The 21,457-nt window shown below is 40.5% G+C and overlaps 1 protein-coding gene across 2 annotated transcripts in view; it reads left to right on the top strand.

Moving 5' to 3' along the window:
• mtor (mechanistic target of rapamycin kinase) overlaps positions 1–21,457 on the top strand; it is a 95,730-nt gene that overhangs the window by 8,787 nt on the left and 65,486 nt on the right. For both annotated transcript variants that reach the window (XM_031286197.2, XM_031286196.2), the window contains exons 14-28: positions 96–218; positions 687–770; positions 2,271–2,363; positions 2,920–3,054; positions 4,419–4,548; positions 9,043–9,293; positions 9,424–9,510; positions 11,243–11,410; positions 14,982–15,094; positions 15,427–15,589; positions 16,063–16,155; positions 16,495–16,641; positions 17,208–17,350; positions 17,943–18,105; positions 19,362–19,507. In XM_031286197.2, the coding sequence (XP_031142057.1) occupies positions 96–218; positions 687–770; positions 2,271–2,363; positions 2,920–3,054; positions 4,419–4,548; positions 9,043–9,293; positions 9,424–9,510; positions 11,243–11,410; positions 14,982–15,094; positions 15,427–15,589; positions 16,063–16,155; positions 16,495–16,641; positions 17,208–17,350; positions 17,943–18,105; positions 19,362–19,507 (2,039 nt within the window). The remainder of the gene's footprint in view (positions 1–95; positions 219–686; positions 771–2,270; positions 2,364–2,919; positions 3,055–4,418; positions 4,549–9,042; positions 9,294–9,423; positions 9,511–11,242; positions 11,411–14,981; positions 15,095–15,426; positions 15,590–16,062; positions 16,156–16,494; positions 16,642–17,207; positions 17,351–17,942; positions 18,106–19,361; positions 19,508–21,457) is intronic.

Raw genomic sequence — 21,457 nt, 5'->3', positions numbered from 1 at the left:
CCATAACACTACTATGTACACTATGCATTAACCTTTAAGATGTATTCCAGATAGAAAAGACGCTATACTTGACACTGTTTTAATTATTGTTGCAGATCTTAACAGAGTTGGAGCACAGTGGTGTCGGCAGGAACAAAGAGCAGAGTGCTCGTATGCTTGGCCATCTAGTCTCCAACGCCCCCCGCCTCATACGGCCATATATGGAGCCCATCCTCAAGGTACAAGTCTGCAAGTTCTCCATTGCGAAGGTGTATGAGTGTATGAATGTAAACCAGGCTGTTACTTGAGAGGAGCATCTGTACTCTGTAGGCTTTCTCTAAATAAGTAAAAAGAGATCTCCACAGATTTCACACATCAAAGTCTGTTTACAAGTCCTGGGGAGTTCTACTGCATATGTGAAAAAAGTTGGATAAACCCCTCATCTCTGCTTGAGGCTACCAGCTCGAAGCTCTGTTAGCTGCTACGAACTGTCTGTGTGGGTCATGTAGGTGCCAGTTTTTGACAAGGAAGAAGAATGTGAAATAAAAAAGACAATGTTATAGGAGTCCAATGCAAAATATGTGGAGGTCTTTTTATGTCCATTACCATCTAATTTCCTGAAGCTCACTTTTTTTTCCTGAATATTAAAATGGGGAGCACTGGGTTTCAGTGGGTTAAGTTATCCCCGTTACTCTTTACTTTTGTAGGCTCTAATCCTCAAGCTGAAAGACCCAGACCCCAACCCTGGAGTGGTCATTAGTGTCCTGGCGACCATCGGCGAGTTGGCCCAGGTAAGGTTGATTGTTTCAATTACTTGAAGCTTTAGGAAGACAGTATTAGCCTGTGTTTGTTAATTTTCTAGCTGCTGCTGCTGCTGAAACCCAATCAATCTAAGCACAATTGGTTGCCCTGTGCATAGTATTGCAGTTTTTAAAGTCTCTCACTTAAACTGTTTTAATGAAAGCAATCTGAGCATGTCCTTTTCTGAGCTGTAAAGTTCAGAGTGGAGCCCCACCCATGTATGTGTGCCTTGCTCCCACAGAGGAGTCAGGAAAGCACAGTTAAAGGCAGGCAGACTCTGCAGCAGTTCTGACAGAGTGCAGGAGGTGCTCAGGTAGACCAAGTTTTCACAGTTGACTCAGTGCAGGAAGAGGCAGAAGCCCCGCTGATCAGGAACCAGCTGGAAGACACAAGAAAATGTAGGGAATACAGACGAGAACCACTAAATGCAATGTCAACTTGCATGCTTCATTTGTTAAAAAAATGCATACAAGCTTAAAGCCACTATGTGTAGAATTTAAAATCTAAATTTGTAGTGGTAGTATCAAAAAAGACACTAATGAATGTAGCAAAGCACCCTCCCTAATCTAGTCTCACATTGCCAGACCTATCTCCACAGCGCTGTTGAGTAAGGTCTGGCTACACCACAGATACATTCTAGGATAAGAGGATATGTTCTGGGTTGTTTGCATTTCTTTAGACCAATCACAGTCGTCTTTTGTGGCGCTAATTTCTGGACGCAGCGACAGTGCCGCTGCAAAATAATCCCAGGAAAGACACTTGTTTTGGTGAACCATTGGCAGCCCACACAAGAAAACGCCACATAAAATATTAAATTAAATGAAGTTAACTGTTCACACAATACAGTAACATGAGTTATTTAAATTAGCTGGATACATGGTTGAACCTAATATGCTCTTACCAGTGTGTCGCCGTTTGTGCGTTGTTCATAGCAATCCCCACCAATCGGCCCCGAAACATCCCAATTAGCTGGTAAATGCCGTAAACATATTCTTTGTAAACTTTACAATCGTTCACCAAAAGAACCAAACAGACCTGCCTTATTGAACGATTAAAGGTTTCGTCGAAACTTGCAATTTTCAGCGTGTAATGTTAGCTTGCTACCTCAGAGGTTGTTCTCATTGTTTCCAGTAGCGAAGGGATTTTGACACACAGATAGCAGCATGGGAGGGGCAAAGCCTTGTCAGGCTTATCCTGGCAATGTATTTTGTCGATCCAGACTACCCCTACCCTAACGAATCCGTCCCATATTAGAGCTGTCTGTGTTAAAGCTTGCCATAAGAATAATTGAACAAATGCTTTTTATAACATCAAAATTACACATGGTTTGATTCAGATTGAAATTGTTCACTTGGATCACTAGCCATTTTGATGTAAAAAGTAATTATTCAGTCCTTTTTTTAGATTTTAAAAGATCTTACTGGCAGAAAATTGGACATAAATTGAGATTTCATCAGTTTTGATTGGTTCTTCTGTGCCTGCCCTGCCAGGTGAGTGGCTTGGAGATGAGGAAGTGGATGGACGAGCTTTTTCCAATCATCATGGACATGCTGCAGGACTCCTCCTCATTGGCCAAACGACAGGTACGCCAAGAACATTTGTGTCTGCTTCATCTGTTCCTAATTTTCTTCTCTTATTTCTCCTCAGCACTACTCCAAGTTCTGAAAAATATTTATTCCTTGGACACAGTATAATACACGTCTACTGGAGTAAACAAAACTGGATGTAATTTCTGGAAACCTTTTTAAGTCACTCAGAAAGCATTTTTAAAGCATTGTGCTTTTGGTATTTACTGTTTAAACAGCATTGTGTGCCAGGACTCGGAGCTAATGCAGGGAGGAATCATTTAAAAGTATTAACCTATGATTTATCGATTAGGAACTGAAAAGAAGATTGAATTGATGAGACAAATGGGAATAATGATTGGCATTTTTATTCACCCCTGTTAATACAGAATAATATGAACAATAAGAATACAACAAAATCAAAATATAGTAACTGTTGCATTGTTTGCTAAGTAGACATTTTGTTACAAGGATGGTGAAGTAACAATGCAAACAAAAGTACATCCCAAACATGCTTTATGCTTCTCTGTCAGTGGCATTGTTCAAAGAGAATCTGCTTCTGACTCTCCACCAGGTGGCACTGTGGACACTGGGCCAGCAGGTGGCTAGTACAGGTTATGTGGTGGAGCCCTACCGCAAGTACCCCTCCCTTCTGGAGGTGCTGCTCAACTTCCTCAAGACGGAACAAAACCAGGGCATAAGGAGAGAGGTATGCACCCTTCTTTTCCCCACCGTTTTCTTAGTAGCAATGTGAACCCAACTCTGTCCTTCTGTGACTCATTATGTGGCCAGAAACCCTACCTGTCACCATATACTAAACACATTAAGGTCTGTTTAGATGTATTGACTTTGACTGGTGAATTATAATCACACAAATACATACAGTAGGAGCCTATGCACATTTTCCATAGTTATAAGGAACTTGTCCTATTTCTTGAGCTGTGATGTAAGTGATAATTGTCAAAGTTTCTACCCTCGCCTTTTACATTGGCGTCAGACTGTGTCTGGTGTGTGGTACTCGGACTTAAGCTCTAGCAACTCTCGTACCTTGGATCCACTTTTTGATAAATCTGAAATCCAATGGCAGTTGCTAGTCTAGATCGAATACATATTGTACTCTGTGCTATAGCCTCTGCCCTCCTTGAAGGAACAAACTTCAAACAGCAAGTATTTATGTTGAGTGTTAGCTTACTTTTTACTTTTTTATATGTTGTCATTTTGTTATAATTAAGGAATACCCCACTGAAAATTTATCTTTTGAGTATTTAAAAACTCTCAGCCTACCCACTGCTTCACAGAGGACAGCAACTGTGGTCAGCTTGGATTCACAGCACTTACTACAAGGTTCATACGTTTTGAAAAAACCTGGAAAAGTTATGGAATTTGAAAAATGCAAATTCCAGGCCTGGAAAGGTTTTGGAAACAAAAAAAGACCCAGAAAGTTTTGGAAAAGTCATGGAATTGTTTTTTAACACAGCATAATAATATGTGATTAATAAATGTATTTTCACGTCGTCTTAACCTCAACGTTCTCTTCGGGGCGCGATATTACAAATCCCACTATGAACCACATAAATTGTCATTCATTTTATTGTTAAACCTCTGAGGGTAAACTTTAACACAGATTTTTATTCTTATTGTATAATGTCGACTGACATTTTCAGGAATAAATAGTCATGGAAATTTGCCAAAAAATCATGGAAAAGTATTAAAAAGTCATAACATCCACTTTGGATCAATGAAAGTACATTTCCTGGATAAAGCCTGACATCCGGCGCGTGGCTCACATGCAGGGTGTCGGCCCTCTTTGTGTTGCCGTTTTCAAAATCCCTTTGCTACGAGGAACGACAACAAACTTTGAGCTAGCAAGCTACACGCTGAAAATGGCAAGTTTTGAAGAAAATTTGGATAATGTAATAAGGCAGACCTGCTTGGTTCTTTCGGGGAATGATTGTAAAGATTTACAAGGCATATGTTTACAGCATTTACTATCTAACTTAGACAGATTTTCCAGTGGAGGGCTAATATTCAGTGGAAGATTGCTAACTGTGTTTGTATGTTTGGATCCAACAGGCTATCCGTGTACTGGGTCTTCTCGGAGCTCTGGACCCCTACAAGCACAAGGTGAACATCGGGATGATTGACCAGTCACGAGATGCCTCTGCCGTCAGTCTCTCTGAGTCCAAGTCCAGTCAGGACTCAGGTAGGCCACTATTACTAATCACTGTTTTGGGAACAATTTTGGTTGCAATTTTTTTTTTACATATTTGTGTTCCTCAAAGTTACAGCAGGATTCATTTCTCAACTCTTGCAATTCTGCAACGGCTGGAAAATCTCTAAATCAACATGAATCTTTTTAAAATCTCACCGTGTGGGTGTAACCATTGGGGACAACAGCATGTCTGCGTAAACCTGATGGATAGTCTTGTAAAGAGTCTGTATATGGAGGACTTGGTATGATTTTGGCCTTGTGTTTCTTACATTCATCCTAATGGCATTTGTGTTGATTCTTCAGTCAGCCAGATTGCAAGGGGCAAGTAAACCACAAGACAGAGGTTATGTTTCCACCAAAGCATGAAGTATACACTGTATTAGCCCCTCTGACACCCTTTCAATTCTAAACCTCTCCCAAACCGCTCAAGGTGGTCAGATGTGTTTTGACCATAAAAGTAGAATGAGAGTAGAATGGACATTCCCGTTCAAATCGACATAGCAGGATGGTCAGAGCGACGGACATTTTTATGTCTACCATTGCCATTGCAAAGAACTGTGATCGTTGTAGCGGGCTAACAGATTATATTTCTAAGGTCAATGCACAGTGCTGAGCGCCATTTTCTTGAACTAGTCAAATGACCATGGCAAACAGTTCAATGTCTGTTCTTCTCTCATTCTATTTCTATGGTTTGAACACATTTAGAACATAAAAAGGGTGTCTCTACATTCATACAAACAAGTCCCGACCAGGAAGTGCACAAATCTGGCAGCAGACAGCCTAGACAGTAACGCACTTCTTCAAGATGGGCTGTGAGGTTACTTTCTGGAACAAAGGTCACAAAACTTATAAAGTGGTAGCTAGCATTTTAGAAGATGCATATACATTTCATTCAGAAAAGGCATCTGTAGTTGGTCATAATTTGATTTGTCAGTAGTATAGTATGATTTATGAAATACCAGCCAAATATTGAATTGCCTCCATTTTTGTCATGCAAAATAGCTGATGTGAAAAGAAAAGAGGGTCACAGATTATACATTTAGTAAACCAGCTGTTAATAGTGATAAGGTGGAAAGTCTAATTGAGATATGAAACCATTTGTGCAGGTGTGGTCGTTACACACATTTGCATGTTGAAACATGAATGCACACACAGAATCCCCTCAGCTATTTACAAGTCAGTCCTGCGGAAAGAGCTGTGAGTAAAATCCTTCGCAATCTCGCTGCACAACTTTTCTTGGGGCAGAATTCGATCACTCTAGAGAAGAACTGAGTTCATTTCTAATTGCTTGAATTGCTGAATGTGACTCGTAAAACCAATGCCTTGCCAAAAACACTTATCATTATCTACAGCTCATTAGGAAAAAAGGGCACAGTTACGTGATATGTCCACACTCCTGCATTTGAAAAGTTAGGTTTGAGATGTGTTGGAGCCTTCGGAATCTAATCTCTGCCTGCCGTCTGATCTACACCCAACTAAACCTCGTCCAAAATGAGGGTCTGCCAGTTCAGAGGGAAATGTAACCCCGACAACTGTAGTTAGATTTGTTTTTAAAGTGTAAGGGGTTATAGCCACATACGTTCTGTACACTAGAGGGATTTCCAACATTACCCTAGAAGGGGCAACTATGTCATGGCGCATTGCATTGCTGGCACACCGCTTTGTTTACATTCATTTTCAACCATGAGCACACAGCTACAAACCCAAATCAACAGAGAACACTGTGACAAAACATTATCTAACAAGTGTAGCGAAGTGGCTCTGTGTAAAGGCTAATATTGCTCGGTTAGCACACTGACAGCATGTCTGAAAGCACAGCCGAAATGATAATTCATAAACGGAGTAAACGTTAGTGTTAGCCACCATGCTAACAGCATCGATAACTTTGCCAAACAGTGCTGTCAGTATTTTTATTTTGCAGTTTATTAGCAATCTGTTTCTTGCAGATTGTTATGTTAATGAGAATACAGCTATTAGAGTTAATATGTGAAGTCGAAGCTGATTCTGTCAGCTGAAGGGCAGCTAACATTAACATGAAGCTTCCAGCTGAGCTCCTGCTGTATAACTTGTGACGCAGTTAGGAAACAAGAACAAGCTAATTAATGATAACAAAAGCATTTTGACTTTGATGGCAATTTTGTTGTCACAAACCATGAGAACAAAGCATGAGCTGTATGTGACAAAAGGGAACAAGGCATTTTCTTACCTTAGCAGTATCTCCTATGGAAAGATACATTCATGATTACTTAGTTATACCAGGTTTCAAATCTGGATCATATTCTCTCCCAGCCTCAGGTTGTTTTAAAAGCAAGGGTATCCATGAAAAGTGGTCTTAAGCCGGGAGCCCAATCGGCTGCATTGTTCTTTACTTTTCACAATATAAAAGAAATAAAATTCTGATGCTTTTAGTCTTTTTTAGTCTTACCAGTAATGGTGTAAAAACAGTTGAGTTTATCCTGAGATTGGCACTTATGGAAAGGCCATGTTGTCACCAAAAACATTATGATTCCTCCACTGTTGCCTGCCACAGAAACTCATGGTAATTCATGAGGTTTTGACGTGCCTTATTATGGTCGGAAAACTTTTTGAATGTAAGGTTTTTCATTTCAAGGCTGTCATCCTCTGGAGATCTTGAAAATTCATAACATTGACAATACAAATGGTCAATGCAGGTCTCCACTTGTTTGACCCAGTCATTTGTCTCAGAATTTGATCTTGGACAATATGATAATAGATTTACAAGTTTGTTCTCCGATTAAATGGACTGTGACTGGAATTGGAAGCTGTACATCTGTTGGCAGATTTGTCAGGGTCAGTGTCTGAAGCACTAGCAATATTTGACAGCATGTATTTTGTTACGTGGGAGGTCGTTGGCTAGGCCCAGCTCCTCACCTGACAAACGAGACCAATCGCGTCACTAAAGAACGTCAGGGTCATAAAAACTGATGAGATGGTGCATATTCCCTCTTAGTAAGTTGCTGTAATTACATCTATTATTATGGCTAGGAAACACAGCTGAGGCCTGAATTACTACAGTACTGCTGCCTCACAGCTACATCAATGCCTGTTTGTGGGTTGTAAAGATACAGATGTGTAGCCGTCTATCACCAGCATTAATCTAGACTTGGTGAAGGCCAAAATAATAAAAGATCCAAAGCTACCCTCTTTAGCCTGCGTGTTCTGTGCCAATCTGTTTTGTCTACGGTCCAGAGTCTTCAGGGAGACAACTGGAGCAGCTGAAACTGTACTCCTGCAGAAGGCCAGTGAAACGCTGAATACCAGACGTCTGTATTCTCAGATGCCTTGTAAAACTCAATAGCTCTGTATAAATAAATGGACATACTGACCCCATTTAACACAAAACACATTAATACAACTATTTATTTAAAAGATATATGCATTAAAAATGTTAAAAAATACCATTATTGTTGCTCGTTTCTTTTTAAGAAATACATAAAATTATGCTCTCTAATTCTGGGCAGACTGCCGAAACCCTCATGTGGCTCTTTAGATTCTCCTGTACTTGATGGTTTCTCAAGTGGCTTCTTACAGATGGCAACATGAATATCCTAAATTTTAAGGTAAAAGTGTGAAAACCAGAACCAGTGCCAACCAAAAATGGCACAGTTTGAAAGAAAAGCAAGGGACAGCATTGTTGTGGGTGAAACACGATCCAGGAAGGCTTGTTTGAGTATATATCCATGTGTAAAGGTTTATCAGACACCCACATGCTCCACAGCTTTTTAAAATGTGTACTATGGGACAGGATTTTTACAACACTATCATCTTATCTTCCGTTTTGACAATTTCGAGGCCATCAGAAGTATTAATCTTCATATTTTAACAATCAGGAATGTAAGCTTGCAATGATGTTGCATTGTGTTGTGACAATAGTGGACCCAGCTTCTACGTTTTAGCTGGATGTCCTGCGATCTTTTGCCGAAGCCCTCTGCGTCAGGTTCCCCACTGTGCTCTGTGCAGCATTCTTATTTAATTAAAGGGATACTTTGCCGATTTTAATCCATCTTTGTGTGGGCAGTGTGTTAAGATGAACAGTGTGTTGCTTCCCTCCGTGGCGCCAGTGCACAGAGCTCGGAGCAGCCGAGGTCTGCCGAGATCCACTGGATGACGCGAAATGTGTTGTTTCCGACCTCCGCTGTGGCCATGAAGGGAAGATACACACGTTCATCTGCACACACTGCCCTGACACAGAGCTGGAAAATCAGCAAAATATCTCTTGTGTTTGAGATGCCATATATCACTGTTGATATACTCAAACTTACACACCGGAGAATTTTTGTCTGACTAATGGTCTCAGAGTGTCACAACGGCATAGCCTTCTTTAAAAAAACAAAACTAAAAAACTACTTCTGGTTCTTTGCATACCATACAGCCATCTCTTTCTCAAGAATGTGAGTGTTGTATGATTCATTTGTAGCAAACATTTAGTTAAAACCTTTTCACCAATTTTCCTCTTCCTTACAGCGGACTACAGCACTAGTGAGATGCTAGTGAACATGGGCAACCTGCCCTTGGATGAGTTTTACCCTGCCGTGGCAATTGTCACTTTGATGCGCATCCTGAGAGACCCTTCACTCTCCAACCACCATACTATGGTAGTCCAGGCCGTCACCTTCATCTTTAAGTCTCTGGGCCTCAAGTGTGTCCAGTTCCTGCCCCAGGTCATGCCCACTTTCCTCAATGTCATCCGGGTCTGTGATGCCAGTATCCGAGAGGTAGGAAGCACTACAGAATAAGAGGAAAGAAGCTGTCTGGTTGATTTATCTGTTTACCTCTGGTGGTCAGTTATTCTCAAAGCAAGTCTCTTACTCTTTTTTTCTTTTCTGTGCTCTTTTTGTTCTCCAGTTCCTCTTCCAGCAGATGGGAATGGTGGTGTGCTTTGTGAAGATCCACATCCGCCCTTACATGGACGACATCTTCACCCTCATCAGAGTGAGTAACTGTGTCAACAACCCCCCCCCCCTTTATTTTCCTGTGAGTCAGGCAAACAGCTGTAAACTCTTAATTGCACTCAGTTGTGCTCGCCACTTATTAGGAGTAATGTATTCGGGGCCCCTGGATGAAGTCTAAGTAAGATAAAAATCACAAAGTGCTTCACAACAAAATGTAATAGAATACAACAAATTAAAGTACAAGAAAATTTAAATACAAATAGAAAACATAACAAACAACCATAAAAAACCTAACTAACTAAAAGCCTGCTTGAATACCAGAGTCTTCAATTGCTTTTTAAAAGATTCGACAGAATTCATGTCACACAGCAGTTCACATCATGTGTGGTGTGGTACTTAATAGCGAGATTAAAGAGGCTGCGGGACAGGGAGAGTGAGAAAAAGTTATTTGGGTAATATTCTTTTTACTCTCCCTTTATGCAGTTAAAAATACACTTTCTAACAGGTCGGCTCCTGTTGTCCAATTCAGAGAAATCTGGTGAGGACTCACCCTTATCACATGATGTGGAACAACTGCTAAAGTCATAGCCCTTGCACTTGCACAAACACACTTGTCTAGCACATAATCATAGCAAGGCACAAAATATCATATGACTGTCCTTGTATCGGAATCTTGGTAAGCCTGTTACCGGCACTTTTGCAATGGCGGTAACTCCTCCTGAAGAAAGTAATTGAGAGAACTGGACCACTGAGTCCCTCTGAGTTAATAAATGGTGAGTGAAACAAAGAATCTATTCATTTTTGCTCCAGCTCAGCTCCTGCATCCAGATGAGGGGGCTGGAATAGCCATTCAGGATGTACACTCACTTGCTCTCTAGTCAGCTGCCACAGGCAGGGAAAGCAGGAAGTTGGGGGCTGCTTGAGACCTCTGGTCACTGACAAAACACCTCTGCCAGATCTCACAGCTGAACCCCATTGACTGACTGACGTATTGCGTGACTTCAACTCCTCCACCGTAACTCCAATTGCTATTATCTCTAATGTACACAGTGGCTGTGCCAAGATTTTCCAAAACGGTGTCATAAGCCACACATACGTGATGTCAGTCCCAGTTGACAGGAAATTGTCTCCATTCCTCGCCATGTAGTATCATGACGCTCCTTCTCTGCCTCTGGCACGTGAAAGGGAAATCTGTCCAAACGTCCATCTAACACTCAGCTCATTGATGGAAACGCATTTTGACCCAATTCTTCAGACCCACAAAACATAGGAGAGCAAGGTGAATGAGGTAGTGCTTTCTACTTAGTGCTTTGGATGTACTCTCTGAATATTAAAATTTTATATTCAGAAATTGGCCTTGCAGGAATTGAGATCACTCTTACTTAGGACAAACGTATAACTTATGACAACAGTCACATCTGTCTATTAGTTTAGGGATTATTAGTTTTGCGCATTTTTTAGCTCACACTGTACATTTGAGGATAGTTTTGGCCATGGGTTTCTCTCCATAGTGTGACTTCCTAATATTATTTAATTGTTGTTGTTTAGTAAGGTAGTAAACTCATCAGGTAAGAGAGAATAATTCTAATCTGAAATTCTGTAGTAGACATTTGCTTGATAGTATAACAATCCCTTTTAGAGCTGTATAGTAGCAGAATGTGTTCTGCTGGTGTGCTATATAAAGCAAGGACATTATTCCCTGAGTTTCTTGAATAAATAATACATATGATGGTGTTCTAATTCATGCCAACATTGTATGCTCTGTCCTGTAGGAGTACTGGACACCAAACAACCCCATGCAGAACACCATCATCCTTCTGATCGAGCAGATTGTGGTGGCGCTGGGTGGAGAGTTCAAGCTCTACCTGCCTCAGCTTATCCCACACATGTTGCGTGTCTTCATGCACGACAACAGCACCGGGCGCAGTGTTACCATCAAGGTCAGTGCAATGTGGTGTAGTTCAAATGTCAAAATCACCAATGCTGCTGTGCGATTATAGGCCTACACCTGGCTAAAGTAGTGTATCATTATTTTTCATGAATTTAAAAGTACATGTGATAAAAGGGTACACCAAAGGTACAACCACCAGAAGTCAGTGAAAAGCTGCTGAATATAAGCTGCTGTCCCTCCTAATAATGCTAGATAACAACTCATGCTAATGTATTATTATTGTATAAGTTTTTTTTTAGCAGTAACACATATTAAACACATAAGTAAAATATTTTTTTTTGTTTATGATTAGATGAGAAAATAGAAATTACAGGTTGAGCCTTTAACTGGGACACATGGATGATTAACATGTCAGAATTACAGATCAAATAAGAAATTCAAGGAGTTGTGTGAAATTTAGGTATTGCAGCAGTAACACTTACAGAATTAATCAGGTAAGAATAAACATACACATACAAATCTAATTGAAATAATAAAATTAATAAAGATTTAACAAATTGAGATGTTACAGAAATCAATCCAGTAAGGCTGGAATTGAAATTGTGTTCACAGAGCCCTCAACAGAGGCTTAGCAAAAAATAAATGGCTTGGAAACAGGTTAATACTACCATGAATGCTTATGCAGCAATATGAGCAATAGCTGATATAAAAAAGAAATTGAGTCATTCGAAAATACGCGCAATAAAAACCAGCTGCTGTGGCCCAGTGCACAGGCAGTATCATCATCGAGTGCGTGTACTTTTCAATGATGCACTCCCTGCATATTGCATCATGTTCCAAGTCCTCGAGCAATGCATCATTTTCCATTTGTACAGTCATTTGTTGCCTTTCACATAATTTAACTGGTGGTCTCAGTTCAAAGAGTATGTCTAACTCTCACTTTCAAACTGGCATGGATGGCAGTTATTCAGTCCTACCTAGATACATTTGGTAATGCTCTGAGAAAACCTATAGTAGCCTAAACATCTGTAATATAAATGCCTGAGACTGTCAGTTGTCAGCATGTTGCCATGCTTACTTTTTTACTGTTAGCAAATTTGGGGGATTATATCAGTTCCCAATCTACTGTATTTGGTGGATCATTTTTTTAATATGCAGCTTTCCTTGTTGTCCCCAAAGTGCTGTATGCAGTACAGAATTGATACATTCCACACTAGAACAGGTAAATAACCTGATGAATCAGTCAGATGAAGGTAAAAAAGGTATATATGGAATGATCTGAATCCTTCGTACCATTTAATAATCTGATCCAACTAATCAATCATCCTGTCTGTAAATCAAAATTACTGACTTGAGATTTAATGCTACCCTGGAGAGTTTTTGACCACTAGCAGCACTTTGGAGCAATATTTTTTATAAGCGCGTCTCCGTACGAGCACAAGTGCGCAAGCTTCATGATACACATTCCTGATGACAGTGTAACGTTATGCCACTAATCAGCGGTTTGTGGCAGTAATGCACCAAGAAAGGTAGCAATGCACGGAGTGGCAGTTTCACCACTCTGACATCTCTTCACAACAACATAATGCATGTCTATAGGTCCTGTGTGTGTAGTTCGGGCCTATGTGTGTGTAACAACGGAAATAAAATAGAATTTTCCGAAGAGAGATTAATAAAGTTCTTTTTCTTCTTTTCGACAAAATGTGTGTTTGATTAAACACAACGTAACAAATTTGTGGACTGCTGTTGTTAGCATGCTAGCTCCAGCAGTTTATTTTTACAACCTGACCCACACTATTTCCTGTTCCTCCTGCTTTTTGCCACGCAAATACATTTTGTCAGGCGGATTTTGGTGTGACTGTGCCGTAAGAATTCTCCAAGCAAGACAAACCCTGTGCAAGAGAAAGATGTATAGGAAAGAGGTAGGCGGGAATAGGTAGCTGTAATAGAGAGTAAAGTAAACTGTTAAAGTCTAGTGCCCATAAGAGTTGACCGCTCAGCTCACTTTGACTCTACTCTGATTAATAAAGAAAAAGTGACAAGTTTTGTGTCATAAATCTGGTGGAGGAAGTGCAATAACTAGTTTGAAAAGATCATATGTCAGATTTGAGTTGTCATTTGAGTAGATAACTTAATTTTGCTAGCTCTGCCAAGAGGAGTGTGTGTTTTAAAAGTAACCCCATCACTCCACACTATTTCAGAAGGCACAGGAGCTCAGTCCACAGTTGACTTATTGGGGTGCTGTTTTCTTTTCGCGGTTTCCATCGATATCCATCAAGACCATTCAGGTCTAAGCCATTCACTTACAATGCAGCAGTTCAAAGAGCATATACCTGTAGCTAACACACTCTCCCGTTTCAGCAGCTGCTGCCAGTAGTGGTCTGGGTTTTCCCTCGAACCTTAAATCATGGTTTGGGCACAGACCACAAAGACAGAATCATAACAAGCACGGTCATCAAGTGCTGTTTTGTCTTTAAGTCTGCAGTATTAGATAACCCAGCAGCCCACAGTCTGAATAGTCCATAACTCTGGCCTGGTCTGGAGCCTAATCTTTAGCACAGGATGGGGGTCACGAAGTGGGGGAACTGGGAATCGGGTTACCCTCTAGTCCAAAGGAGAAGAAAAGAAAAACATACTCCCATCAGGAGCTGTTCAGCCACCACCACCCCCCAGCACACACACGCACACTTGTACACATCCACCTTGGCTTCCTGCTGTCTCGCCTTGCACAATTTAGACATGGGGGTGGAGGTGCGAAGCCATGAAGTGGTCATGGTGTGTGTGTTGGGGGGTGGGGTGTGTTTGTTCACTGCAGCATACGTCATCCTTTAAGACCACCATCTATCCATGCACACTCCTCACACATGCTCCACACAACATGACGTGACCATGAGACGAAACTACAGAAGGCTTTCTCAAAAAAAGAACACCACAGCTAATGTTATACACTTTATTTAAGATGTGTTGACAATTAGCTGGCTGGATAGAGGCGACACTCATAACATCCATTGAGCCCTGCAACACTGATCCCTTTTTATGAATTTAGAACTTTATAGTCAGACATGAATTCAGACATGAATCTAATCTTTCTCTCATAGCTTCTTAAAGGTGGTTCTCATAATTTTCTATTTGTTTTATGTGACCATATGTGTTTGTTTATTTGTTATTTCTGTTCTCAATTTTTTTGCATTTTTCCCAAAGAAAAGCTTAAATGTGCTCTAAACATATCCAGTGGGATTCAAACCACGAACATTAAAATGACATAGTACACATCTCATAGGATAGTTCAGTATACGACACGCCCCACATGGTTTCTGTGTGGAGTTTTTGTACTTGAAATGTGCTATATTTGTAGCTCTATTCCACAGGATTATATGTTATGGTCCGTGGTGTGTAAATGACGTACATTAATAAGATATTCGCTCATTCATTCACTCATAGGAATGTAAACTTTTCCTGGAAGGCTAGCATGTGTGCCAGCACCTTCCTGAAATAAAACACCATCCGGCTTTTCTTGGGGGATTCCTGAAAAAGGCCATTTAGCCATAACAAGCTCATTAAAAATCAACTGCTCATGTTAAGTGTATGCAGGACTGAGCAGTGTGTGCTCTCCTTTGCAGATGCTCAACGCCATCCAGCTGTTTGGTGCCAACCTAGATGACTACCTGCACTTGCTGCTGCCGCCCATTGTCAAACTGTTTGATGCCTCTGATGTGCCCCTGCAGGCCCGCAAGTCAGTACTCCACACGGCTGTCCCTGTGCTCATTTTTGAATCTAGCTCAAATCCATTCTCACTGGATCTCACACAACAGTGATTTTATTTATGTAACTTTGTTGTATTATCTCCTAAATCGATTTTGATTGTATATACACATAATTCTTTTACTATACTAGACCTATGATACCAAAAAGTAGAACAGGGTTCCACTGGTAGTATTCTTTACAGCATACCATTTTTATGTGCACTTTTGAGTCCTTGGGAGCAGGCCATGTCTCTCTGTCCTGCTAATGTTTAAGTGAAGCTGAGTGTTTTGTGTTTATCGGTTTTTCCTCTGTTTGGCTCAGGGTTGCCTTGGAGACATTGGACCGGCTGACAGAGTCCCTGGACTTCACAGACTATGCTTCACGCATTATCCACCCAATTGTCCGGACACTTGACAGCACGCCTGAGCTTCGCTCCACCTCTATGGACACCCTGTCCTCGCTAGTCTTCCAGTTGGGAAAAAAGGTAGCTATAGCTGTCCCCAGGGCTCCCTTTAGATGTAGCTATTATTCAAAAGACTACTTCCAGCCTTCCTACTGCTGGCTTTACATGAACAGCATTTCGGTAACCATCCACCCCCCACAGTCTTTATTACTTCCTGCCAGACTGCTGATGTCATTGACCATTTGGTGGCGGGGGGTGGTGTTTATGAGAGTGGATGAGGTCACATTCACCCCTCCCTTTCATCCCAAGTTTTCCCCTCCTTATACTCGATCCCTCCTATCGTTTGGGGCTTAACCTCAGAACCACCAGCCCACATGCAGCCTCGTCTGGCAACAAATATGCAGGGGAAGCTTTTGATCTGATACTCATTGTGGTTAGAGACAAGTGCAGGATACTCAGTTATTTGGCTTCTGGTGTCGGGAAAAAGGTAGCCAGGCAAAACCACATGAAGCACACATACACCCTTTTATTTACCCTTTTCCCCTTATTTTCAGTACCAGATCTTCATCCCCATGGTGAACAAAGTGATGCTGAAGCATAGGATCAACCACCAGCGTTATGACATACTCATATGTCGCATTGTTAAGGTAAGTCCCCACAATTTATCCAGGTGTTCTCAAAAACAAAAACACATTTCCAACATGTCTCCTAAATTCATTGTTCTTTGCCTTTTGCCCAGTCAGGCCCAAACATTATAACCCTTCATGACACAAAGTAACTGCACATGGTCAAGCAATAAATTACATAATCACAAATAAAAAAAACCTTTTTTTATGTACAGTGCATCATAAGCAAGTCGTTACCATGCTCTGTTTATCAACAGTTATCCCTCAGGAAGGAAATGCACTTCTACATTTATAATGTATGTTTTGAGGCCTGACGTGTGTGTGTGTGTGTGTGTGTGTGTGTGTGTGCGGCCATTATAGGGCTATACTCTGGCTGAGGAGGAAGAGGACCCTCTAATCTTCCAACATCGGCATCTTCGTGGTAACCAAGGTGATGCTCTGGTCAGCGGTCCTGTAGAGGCGGGGCCTATGAAGAAGCTTCATGTCAGCACTACTGCACTTCAGAAGGTCAGAAGGGATAATTGATATTTTACTTTAAAAACGGGTTTTTGAGTTATACTTCCATAGTGAGAAGTAGCACATACAAGTCCAGTGTTGGTTTCACTGGCATGGTTGTTGACTGCACCTATTGTGATTGTACACAGTAAACAGACCATAGTTTACTTGTAGTGATGACATAAGGACCAACAGACCGGTAATGAATTGAAGATTAAACCTAAACAAATGAGCTGAGAAACACACTTAAGACAGATGCTTATATTCAGGGCACACGGGGTCACTGAATATGAAAATGATGTGAATCATATGCTATGGCTCATGGTTGAATACCCATGAGAGATTGACACGCAGACTGATGCGTTGCACAGCGTTCTCCATCACCATCATCAAAGCACCAAATGAGGCAATATTTTGGAAGAACGCGAATGTGATGACCAGTAGCAAAAGATTTATGTGCGCATCTCAGCCAGATCATCCCACACGCATTACCTGTGACACTCAGATCTGGTGAAACTGTGTTGCTCCCACGTAGTTCCCAGTGACGTCTGAGATGGATGATTTCTTTCTCTTCACAGGCTTGGGGTGCTGCCAGAAAGGTGTCCAAAGATGATTGGCTGGAGTGGCTGAGACGCTTGAGTGTTGTGCTACTCAAGGAGTCGTCCTCCCCAGCTCTGCGATCATGCTGGTCACTAGCACAAACCTATATCCCTCTCGCCAGGTACACCACTTCTTTGGGTCTACCTTTTCTAGCTCACTTTCTCCCTCCTCTATAAGGAATAGAGGGAGGAGAAAGTTGCTTTTTTCTTGTCATAGTTCTCAGTGTTTAGTGTAACCACTAAAAACATTCACATAATCGCCATATTCATGTAGAGACATAGAATGATAGAGCAAATAATTTAAAGCTCTGTCTTTCTACTTCATACCTCTAGTATTAGTGTAGTGGACAGCCACTGTTGAGCAAAGCAATGAAACTGATTTTGTAGATCCACTCATCCATGCAGGGCTTCTCAGATACTAGCATTAGCTTCTATAGTTTCCAGATATGACTGAATGTGTGTAATTGTAAATGTGAAGCAGATTGTTACTGGATAATACTATAAATGCGCTGTGATCAAAGCTATAAAACAACATTGGACCTGGCTATACAGTGATCCTTTTTACAAGCTATAGAATAATTTAGCTTCTTATGGATTTGCTGGACACCAAAATTCAAAAAGCCTAAAGCCTGCTTTTGCAAAATATCATAAATGTAATGTCACACATTGTGGTTATTTGTTTTAATGTGTAAATGCTGTGTCTGTGGTCCACAGGGACCTGTTCAACGCAGCCTTCCTGTCTTGTTGGTCTGAGCTGAGTGAGGACCAGCAGGATGAGCTCATCCGCAGCATTGAATTAGCTCTCACCTCCCAGGACATCGCCGAGGTCACACAGACTCTGCTCAACCTGGCAGAGTTCATGGAGCACAGTGACAAGGTTAGCATTGAACTGCAGCAGCTAAATTAAACTACAGGACCACTGTAATACAATTTACACTGAAGGATTGCTCATGTCATGTTTTTATTTATTGCAGGTCTGTTTTAGTAGAATTTTCTAAATTCAAAGTTTAATATTAGGTAGTGCATTTTGAAGGGGTGATGAATAAAGCTTTTCCTGCCTCATAGAATTTAATCCCAAACCACCCATCATAAAGGATTAGATGTTATTCATTACTACCAATGACTCAACTATAACGTCCATTTTTGAGCTTTTTATATACAAACTCACCAGCCCCTTTGCGGAACAAAAAGAACATGCTATTTGGATGTCCATGACATTACATGCACAACATGATGTTGAAATAACATTTGAAATCAGGCTGTACTTTCATGGGTCTCCAGCTGGCAATGCAGCAGCATTCAAATCTCATTTGTTTTAATCTTGTCTTTGTGGAAACAACGATGACGGTTTACTTGGCTCTGTTAATTTTATGCCTTTCTACGTCATCAACGTATCTTTACACTAAGTCGTGCATGAAAGTATTCAGTGTTTTAAATGTATGTATCTGCTCGAAAATTCAAATGGCGAACCAGATGCAAAACAGAGTTCATGACCGCAAATAACAGAACCTACATATATGTGCTAAGTAAATGTATCAATGCAAAAACAAGAGAAACCACCCTAGTCTCCTCATTTGCCCACATACTTCTCAACAGTAACATTAATAGTCACAATAAGAGAGCGGATCAGAAAACATTGCTATCATTGCAACATGGCTGCTATTATTGTGATAAAAATCAGAACAGGAACTGTTCTGAAGGAGATAACATTTAAAACTACAGCAATACTTTTTCCACCGGTATTGCAAGACTACTAAAACGTTAACGGAGAAAGCCTTTCTGAATGGCACTTCCCCCCTATTGAACTGTTTGACCACACATGTTGAGCTAATTAGTGATGGTACTGTTATGTTGAGGGCAGAGACCGTCATAGGTCATAATAATAAAGCATTTCAGCGGGGTTACCCCTGCTGTGAGGCTGCAGTAGAAACACATATAAAGTGTTGTATTCCTGGTCGGTGGAAAGAAGGGCATAAGATGTTTTCTGTAGGCTACCAGACACCCCTTTTTACGGTAACTCAGTTGCTACACCAAACAACCTTATTTCAGTCCTTCACTGTAATTGCGTTATAGTGTACATTAAATATTACAATTACAAATTGGTTATTTTATTCAATTTGTTTCCTTTTGCAGGGCCCTCTGCCCCTCAGAGATGATAATGGCATCGTGCTGCTTGGCGAGAGAGCTGCCAAATGTCGCGCCTACGCCAAGGCTTTGCACTACAAAGAGCTGGAGTTTCAGAAAGGTCCTTCTCCTCTCATCCTGGAGGCTCTTATCAGGTAGGTGGTGTGAAAACCTCAGAAGCAAACTTTTAGTATGAGAAAAAAACATGTCCTTTATAAACTGTGAGAAGTTGAACTTAGTCTTTCTTCATTACAGTATTTGACTGAAAACAGTAACACAATTTTCCTTTACATGAACAGGGAAAATTAGAAATAACTGTATTTAATAGTCCACCTAACTTATTGTATGATTGTGTAATTTCTCCTTTGGTCCCAGTTTAACAGTTTTTTTTTTAGAATTTAAATTATAGTAGAGTCAAATGAATATGTAGCTTCTTTCAAAGCTGTATGTAGCTTTTAACTTTGAATAAATATTTAACTTTGAAAGTAATTATTAACTTTGAGATCCTAACATAATTCAGTGTTTATAATTCAGACGAGGTCTCCTCCTGTTAGTGTAGATTCATCCTCGTCACAAAAACTAGGTTTGACAGGTGCCTCTGTGATAAAGAGTTATTGTATTAGAAGTTATTGCTTAAAGACAAACATTAAACTATTCTCTCAAAGTCAATTTTTATTTTAATAAATAACAAAAATTTATACTACACATAATCCTCCCATAAGCCTTTGATATCTTCTGTCATCTTTTCCATCCTCTTTTCTCATCCTTCTTTATTTCTATGCCTTTGGCATGGCATGGAGAAATCTGTTTTCCAGGCATCTAATTGGACGCTTGCCTCCTTTTCATCTACGAGTGTCTGGACTTGTGTTTCTCAGGGGCCTGTTTTCAATTTCTCAGGAGCCTTGATGATGATGAATGATGGGAGCCAGCACTCTGGTGGTTTCAATATCCCCATCTGGTTCTCACCTCTCCAGGATTTCCCATAAAAGATCTAGAGACTGTGTGTGCAAAAAGAACCACGTAAACCTGGCTTTACTGAGTTGTTGCTGTATTTAAAAAAAAAAAAAATAATAATAATAATATCTGATGCACACTTTTTTTAAGATGAGGAGGCATTCTCACTGCTACTTTAGTACCAGATGAGTCATGGTGTTTGTAGATGAGTTTGCGATGATTTCAGGAATTGTATGCTCTTATATGGATCTTCAGTTGAAATTCAGGGTATTCAATCTGAATTGGTGACATTCTCATAATAGTACATATTTTATAACTGTTGTAACTGGATTTTGGTGTGGTTCGACTATATTCTCAGGCACCGTAGTTTGGAAAGAGCCAGGAAATTGGTCACATTTTCCCAACTTTTTACCAACAACAGAGGAACATTGTTAATTGAGCATGCGGCCTTTGGTGTTGATGGTACATCATGCAGTGTCATTAAATTGACTTCGATTGGCCATTCGTTTCTGTTTTTATTAAATTTAGTTGAATTTGACACTCTGGTAGAAGGAATATAAATTTTCTTTCTTTTTAAGATTATTTTTTGGGCTTTTCCGCCTTTAATTCTTTGACAGGACAGCTAGGTGAGAAAGGGGAGAGAGAGGGGGAAGACATGCAGGAAATTTGTCACAGGTCGGATTCGAACCCTGGACCTCTGCATCGAGGCACAAACCTCTCAGCACATGCGCCTGCTCCACCACTGAGGCAACCCGGCCATGAAGGAATTTTAAATTAAGTTTAGTACAGTGTGTGTATGTTCAGATGTATAGAAGGCTGCAAACTGTTAAGCAAAATCTAATCTTATGCTAGCCATCCAGAGTGGCTTTTGTGCATTATTTTACTCAACTGCTCAAATGTACTTAATGTTTGAGTGGAAAGGGGTGGACACAATAACAGGAACATTTGTACAAGGTAATGCAGTCCAGTAGCCACACAATGTACTACATTTGTGAACCTTAAGATGTTCTACTTTTGTTATTACTGCGACAGGTGTGTAGATTACACCTGTCTGATAAAAAGAACACTTCATACACCTTATAAGTATAGTAGTGTGTGTGTGTGTGTGTGTGTATATATATATATATATATATATATATATATATATATAT

Source organism: Sander lucioperca, chromosome 12 (genome assembly GCF_008315115.2).
Source record: "Sander lucioperca isolate FBNREF2018 chromosome 12, SLUC_FBN_1.2, whole genome shotgun sequence".
Taxonomy (NCBI): domain Eukaryota; kingdom Metazoa; phylum Chordata; class Actinopteri; order Perciformes; family Percidae; genus Sander; species Sander lucioperca.
This window is presented reverse-complemented; position numbering and strand designations above follow the sequence as displayed.